Source organism: Zingiber officinale, chromosome 6A, assembly GCF_018446385.1.
Source record: "Zingiber officinale cultivar Zhangliang chromosome 6A, Zo_v1.1, whole genome shotgun sequence".
Classification (NCBI taxonomy): Eukaryota; Viridiplantae; Streptophyta; class Magnoliopsida; order Zingiberales; family Zingiberaceae; genus Zingiber; species Zingiber officinale.
Window position 1 is genome coordinate 111,932,263 of NC_055997.1, and position 7,781 is coordinate 111,940,043.

The following is a 7,781-nucleotide window of genomic DNA, read 5'->3' on the forward strand; positions in this document are numbered from 1 at the left end:
CCGGACACAAGGTCCAGGACATAATGTCCATTGGGTGGGCTCCTAGATCGCCCCTAGGCACAAGATCGCCTAGAAGTACCTTAGTAGTTTCGGGATTAGCTACCTCGACTCTTATTAAGGATGCACGTAAATTGGTACAATGCCGGGCCCAAAAGAAGTTTATTATTATTTTGAAGTATTAAAGTATAAGTTTTGAAACAAATGAAACAAGCTTCAAATATGTTTAGAATTAGAAAGTTTAGTTTCTTGTTATTTGAAGCATGCAGTAGTAGTTTTATTTGTTTCTTGCTATTAGATTATTCAGCACGTTTAGCTTTATTTGCTTTCAGCATGCAGTTATAGTTTTATTCTTGTGAGCGTGAGTAGCTTTACATGTTTAGTTTTTCAGTTAGTATGATTCCTTTATTGGTTTATGAGTATGATTAGCTATACATGTTTAGTATTTCAATTAGTATGATTCCTTTGCTATGTATGAGCATGAGTAGCTTTACATGTTAGCATTCAGTTTTAGCATGTTTTTATTTATATACATGCATATCGAGTTTTTGTGAGTTAGATAGCGCTCACTAAGCTTTATGCTTATAGTTTGCATTTCCTCTTACTGCAGATAAAGGAAAAGGAAAGATACAGTGAAGGAAGGCGACAAGGAGATGCAAGAGAAGTGTGTGATGTGTGGACTATGGAGATCCTTGGGACTTAGCTAAAGAACTTACTTAGTTTAAGAATATGTTTAGTTTAATTTCTTATTAAGTTGATAAGAAAATTTTGTAGTAAGAAGTTATGTTTTCACTGTTGGAGTTTTATTCGTTTACCATTGCTAGATTAGTTTTATTTTAAGTTGTTGTGTCTTATTAAACTGCGTGGGTCTTTGATATATTTCCAGCCGTCTGTGGCTGAGTATATATGTATGTATTGTTGAATATGATCATCGGTATAGGGGAGACTCTGCCGAAATTTTTCGGTAGGGTTTCCATGTGTTTTTAATTATACCGATTAAGTAGAGTTTGTAGATAAGTAATGGTCATCCTTAGAGAATAGTAGTAATAAGAAGGATGATTGTTACATGAACAGTTCAAAATCTCCCAATGGTAAATAAAATATTCTTTTTCATACTGATAAAAGATGATTTATTCATCTCTAATGCCTCTTTTAATATAGACCAACACTGCGATAAAATAGGACAGTTTGAATAAGGCATGCAAAATATTCTTTTTCACATTTTAGTTTTAAGGGGCTCTAACTTAGGGTTTTAGCAATGGACTTCTCCACACGGATGGCTCTCTCTTCCTCGTTTGCCCTCCGCCGTCTACTTGGGCCTGCTACTTCCTCCTCACTGCCTCTGCGGAAGAGCTTGTCGCCCCTCGCCCCCTAACCGTTCTTCTTCGTCATCATCCTCTTCCTCTCCCACTCCGTCCATCTTTCCCTTCGATGATGACACCCACGCCAACCTTCCTCCCCTCACCACGCCTAAGCTGTTTGTCAGCGGTCAGTTCTCCTCTCACCATCCCTTTTTTGTTGAAATGCTGCGAATTCTTATGTTCGTATCTAGCATGTTTCATATCGAGTGGATATTTCTTCAATTTGATTCTGTACAGGTTTCTCATCTTGTTGCTTATTGATGATGATCAATTGAATGCCCATTATATATTATTAATTGTAGGCCTCGAAGTTGCTTGCTTTAACTAGGATTAGCCGAATCTGATTCATCATATATGGACTAACCTGTGTCATGACGTTTTTGAAATCAGCTCACAGAATGCCTTAATAGGTTAATAGCCCAACTGAATTTAGTGGTTCTTTCTTAAAGAAAAAAAAAACACATGGAATTTTTTTTAAAAAATCAAAAGGAAAAATCTTCTGTCAGCTTCAAATGTGTAGTTAAGTAAGCATACTATTTTCACAATACCTTTATTTTGTTCTTTTTTTCTTGTGTATCATATAACTGTGAAGGATGTTATGCTATTATGCTATCAGAAGTAAGTGTCGCCATTTAGAAACCTGCTAGCAATTGTTGAGTTGGTTAAGTTTCAAATGAATTCTGTTCATCAAAGTATAGGTATTTGCCTGTTTAAGGAAACTATCTTCATAATACCTTTATTTTATTCCTTTTCTCTTGTTTATCTTAGAACTGTGAAGGATGTTATGTCTTTAGAACTAAGTGTTGCCATCTAGAAATTCGTTAACAATTGTTGAGTTGGTTAAGTTACAAAATAACTTCCGTTCATCAAAGTACAGGTGTTTGTCTATTATAGTGGTCTAAGCACAGTCCTCGCTCAAACATCCACCTGAATGTTAAACAAATTGCTATATCGCTTGCCTCCTCAGTATGCATAGCACGAGTGATCATTTTTTTTTCCAGCCATTTCCACACACTTCATTTTAGCATATGGATGTTCAAGATGTTGAACTCATGCGTTGAAGACCTGAAATTGTTTGTTTTAACGATGAGCAAGTTCCATTAAGTCAGGCAGATAATGCCTTTATGGAAATTAGAAAGTTGAATTGCCATCCAGATTCTACATTAGCTTGCAGTGTTTAATCATGAATATTGCTACAGGACTTTCAAGGTTAACCACTGATGACAAGCTTAGAGAAGCATTCTCTCCATTTGGACAGCTACTTGAAGGTATTACATCATTTTTTTTTTTAATCTCAGGATGAATTTACCATTTGATGGACCTCCATATTTGCAGCGAAAGTCATCACTGATAGAATCTCAAGAAGGTCCAAGGGGTTCGGTTTTGTTAAATATGCAACCATAGAAGAGGCCGAGAAGGCACGATATGGAATGAACGCCAAGGTTCTTGACGGATGGGTTATCTTTGTCGATCCTGGAAAACCAAAACAGCCAAGATCACCAAATGCTCCACAACCTCAAACTTCTGAAGACGGTATCAAGACTAACAAAACTATTGGTTGGTGTGGTTGATCAACTATACACTCCATGCACCCTACTCTGTAATTGGACTTGATGTATTATGGTTGGTGTGTTGAAATTGTAATAAATTAAAATATATCGAGACATTAAGATTTTCGTTGATGCGAGGTTCGTGTATTGCAACACTTTTTTTTATATAGACATAATTTCTTTTATTTTATAATCTATTGACACATATGTATATATTTTGTATTATATACGTGCGTGAGTCTCCGGTCTCAGCGTGAAAATTAAGCAGGTTCCGCATTAGGTGTAACGTCGCTGACTAACGATTGACGGCTGACGGCGCTTGGCAGATACGTACGTGGCTTATTCCGAGTGGTCGTACTTAACGGCCTTTAAACGGAAAGTTAGCTGAAAATGTAAGCACCACCACCTCCGCTCCCCCTTCGCCTCCACACTGCTTTCCCCTCTTTTATCTCCCTCTCGTCGCTGATCTCCGATCTCGATTCCGCTTCGTGTCGGTCACTAGAACTTCCCCGACCGATCCTCGTCTCGTCATCAGCGCCTCTGACGCCGCCAACGCTGCCGGCAAAATGGTACGACACTCATTTTCCTACCAGATTCACTCCTTTATCTGCGTCTTTTCTCCTGATCAATCGGGTTTTTGTCTTCCATCGTAATCTTAGTTGTTGGTTTTCTTTAATTGGTGTTGTGGAATCCAATTTGGAGGATCTGCTGCTGCGTGTCAGTTCATTTGGCTAGGGTTTGGATCTGAAACAAACTACGAGTTGATGGTTGGGGTGATCTCTTATCGTCTGTATTTGCATTTATATTGTTGTTCTGTTGGTAGGAGTTGCAGTCCCTTGCCTCTCCCCCCGCGGTAGTTTGAGTTAATTAGATTGGTAACGTGGAATCCCGTTTCATTTCGCCCGTGTTACTCTGGCGGTTTGCTGGTTGGATCCTGATCTCTGATTGTTGGCATTGGCCTGCAGATCGTTGTCTCTCTGTGGAATTGTATTGTTGATCCCTCACAACTCTCTCCGCAGTAGCTTGGGTCGATTAGATTGTTTACGCAGAATGTCATTTAGAGGATCAATTACGTGGGTTCATTTGGCTAGATTTTGGATTCCAAGCATGCTATGTTACTCTGATATTTTATGGTTGGGCAGTGATCTCTGATCTGCGGCACTTGCAGATCATTGCTATTCTATTTTTGGAGTTGATGTGTTTCTGAAGTAGCTTGGATTGATTAGATTGTTAACATGGAATCTAGTATGGTGAATTAGCTCGTATTGGAGTTCATTTGGCTCAAGGCTAGGGTTTGGATATGAAGCATGTCATGATGCTCTGTTGTTTGGATGGTTGGGGTCTGATCGCTGGCACTTGCTTGTAGATTTGTTCTGTTTGTGGAATTGTAGTGAGATCCCTTGCCACTATCTCTGCAGCAGCTTGTGTTGATTATGTTGTTAACATGGAGGCCCATTTGGAGTTTCTGCTAGTGTGAATGACCCATTTGGCTAGGGTTTGGATAGAAATATGTGATACTCTGAAGATTTGATGGTTGGGGTCTGATCTCTGTTTGTCTTGCGTGTTTATGGCTGTTGTATTTGTGTTAGTGTAGTGTTGTTTCCTCGCCGATCATCTAAAGTAGCTTTGGTTGATTTGATTGTTAACATGGAATCCAGTTTGGCAGATCAACTAGAACATTAGTTCATTTGATTAGGGTTTGAATCCAAAGCATGTCATACTCCTCTGACGACTTTATGGTTCAGTCCGATCTCTTATGGTCAGTACTTCCTTGTAGATTGTTCTTCTGTTTGTGGAATTGTTGTGTTTATCCATTTCCACTCCATACTGTAGCCTGGGGTCATATATTGTTGACATGAAATCCCATTTGGAGGATCAGCTAGTGCATAAGTTCATTTGGCTAAGGTTTGGATCTGGAGCATGTCGCAATTTGATGGTTGGCGCCTGATCTCTCATCATTGGTACTTGCATATAGATTGTTGTTCTGCTGGTGGATTTTTCAAATAGAGGCAATCCCACATCAGTCTCTCTTCAGTTACTTAGGTTGATTAAAATGCCAAAGTTTCTGATCTTTTGTATTGCTTATACATCTTTGGATCAAAAAAGTTAAGCTTATAGAAATGTAAGTCATAAATCGGCTCGAATTTGTTGTGAAAGGGATGTATGATCTATCCTTGTATATTAGCACTTATTTATTGATAAGGATTTTTGAAAAATCTTTTCATCACATAATTTCTATCATGGGCCATGAGATCTCCTTGATGTAATGTATAACATTGTAGGAGATAGTGAACTAGAATTTAATGATAGTACTTTGTGTTTAGGTGCTTAATAGCCCTTTGGCTAATGCCTAGATACTAAACTGAGCTGACCTGTGTATGGGATTCAATCAGCCTCCATCCAAGGACGATGATTGCTTCTGACTAGTGCACACAAGATTTGCAATTATGATTTGTTGCATTGTTATATGGCAGGCCAATGCAGCATCAGGTATGGCGGTGAATGACGACTGCAAGCTGAAGTTTTTGGAATTGAAGGCAAAACGCACATACCGCTTCATTATCTACAAGATTGATGAGAAGCAGAAGCAAATCCTTGTTGAGAAGCTTGGTGAACCCAACCTGACATATGATGATTTCACTGCCAGCATCCCTTCAAATGAATGCAGATATGCAATATATGATTTCGACTTTGTGACTGAAGAGAACTGTCAGAAGAGCAAGATCTTCTTTATTGCATGGTAAACTTATTTTCTTTCCTGTTGACGTTTTTCTAGACCTATTTTTAACTAAGCATTGAATTTCCCCTTGTTCATCCTTGATTTCTGTGAAGGACCCCTGACACATCGAGGGTGAGAAGCAAGATGCTTTATGCGAGCTCAAAAGAGAGGTTCAAGAGAGAGCTTGATGGCATCCAGGTGGAATTGCAAGCTACTGATCCCACTGAAATGGGTCTTGATGTCATAAGAGGTCGTGCAAATTGAGTATGTGGCTTGCGCCTCTTGTTTGTGCCGTGGACTTGATCTATTATTGGTTTGCCTTTGATGGAATCTTCATAATTCCAAAGTGAAGGTTAGTTGTTCCCTAGATAGCATTTGGGCTTGTGGTTGGGATTCCTTAATAGTAACTTTTTTGAAATATCCTCCATTTTAACTCTCCAGTCATGTATTTTGTATTCGGTACTTCTGGCATTAGCATTATGTTTTTGTTTCTAAAAGCTAACGGTATGCAACAATTTGTGCTGTGGCTTGGCGCGTGAAATATGTAGATGCTTTGATTAGTGACATTATTATTGAAACTTTACCTAAATTCTGTCTTTGGATGGATGAGTTTGAAGCTCTGGCCATATTGATTTTGTTTTTTATTTCATCTCACTCATAACTTCTTGAAGTTATCCAAAAGTCTGTATGTTTCCTTACCATTGTTTTAAAAGCCCTACTGGATCAGATGGTTGAACCAGTTGAATAGGGAATCGAAGACTAATACAGAAATTTCAGAGACTGCAATTTACATGATCATTAACGTATGTTCTATAGCTTTTTGAACATGCATGTATGTGCCACATGAAGATTGCTCTTACCTCATTCCGAGCAGTGGCGTTTAGTTACTGTCTTGTGGATTGAATATTCTATTGTGTCAACACACTTGTTTGGATTACATGCTCGATTTCATTTTAGCTGCTTCGTGGTATATATTTCATTTGCATTTCTTAATCTCAGTGATTTGTGTGCATTTGATAAATGATTCCTGTAGATAAACTGCTAAATTTGCAGTTAATTCCAATGAGATGAGCTGCTATGTTTGCAGCTGATCCAATGAGGTGGGTTTGTGAGTTTTGCATCATTGTCCTCACAAGATGTTTGTGAATTCTAATATTCATCATAGTAAAACCATGTTTATCTTGACTATGTGGATTTTATTATTTTTACTTAGCTCTGTGATAAGTAGTTATTCTTCCATGGAGTTCTACCTAAGAGCGGTGTATGTATAATATAATATCATGAACATGCATAAGTTAATATAAGGTCTCTTTTTTATTAATAAGAAAAATTAAATATATCAAATATTAAAATGATAATAACATATATTATATTTGATTTTAGTCAAAAGCTGAGAAAGGTATACTTTCTTAAGGTATTTATAATTTTTTTTTTACTTTGGTATTGTCAATATTAATATTAAGATAGTGATTAAAGAAAATCATAATATATTTTTTATATAAGAATTAATTGAAAATTATTAATAAGTTTTAAAATTATTTTTAATATGAAAAGAAAAAAAATTAACATAATCTAATTTTAATTTTAAAATTTATCAAATTAATTATTAAAATTTATATTCTTATAAAATTATTAATTATTAATAATTTTTTTCCTTTTTAAAATATAATATAATTTGTTCCGTTATAATATCTCTGTATCAATTAATATCTGTCTTTATCATATTCATGCATACGTGGTAACCCTACCAAATTAGTACGTTGGATTAAATTAAATTGATAAATACAAAAAGGTTATTGGTTTAGGTAAATGTAAGATACTAATGCCACGTTTACATGAGAGAGAGGAAATTAAGAATTGGGAACTTTCTACATTTACTTCATTAAAGTTTTTGAGAGGAAAAGGAACATAATCTATCAGTTGATTTTGAAGCAAAATAATGATCATCCTCAAATAGGACAGAAAACAAAGATGAAAAATCCAATGACACATGTACCCTCTCTTTCTCACAAAATTATACATTTTATGTGACTCTTCATTTCTCTTCCCCCAACTTATTTTCTCCGTCCGAAGAGGCAGCGTTTGTGCGTCACACATCTGCGGCCATTGATCTTTCCTCGGCAGTATTTCTGTTGTTCCTCAACAACTTGTAGT

General features: G+C 36.7%; 1 protein-coding gene and 1 pseudogene across 1 annotated transcript; both read left to right on the forward strand.

The window, feature by feature from the left end:
- Nucleotides 1-1,252: 1,252 nt before the first annotated feature.
- On the forward strand, nucleotides 1,253-3,098 carry LOC121997453 (annotated as a pseudogene).
- A 213-nt stretch (nucleotides 3,099-3,311) lies between these two features.
- Nucleotides 3,312-6,216, forward strand: LOC121997454 (actin-depolymerizing factor 7-like). The gene is made up of 3 exons (XM_042551866.1): nucleotides 3,312-3,477; nucleotides 5,383-5,648; nucleotides 5,741-6,216. Exons 1-3 carry the CDS (start codon nucleotides 3,475-3,477, stop codon nucleotides 5,889-5,891), a joined length of 420 nt encoding a protein of 139 aa, XP_042407800.1. The 5' UTR covers nucleotides 3,312-3,474; the 3' UTR covers nucleotides 5,892-6,216.
- Nucleotides 6,217-7,781: the final 1,565 nt, after the last annotated feature.

Coding starts and splice junctions, on each gene's coding strand:
- LOC121997454 (XM_042551866.1), top strand. Junction 5,649..5,740: donor AAGATCTTCTTTATTGCATG/GTAAACTTATTT, acceptor ATTTCTGTGAAG/GACCCCTGACACATCGAGGG.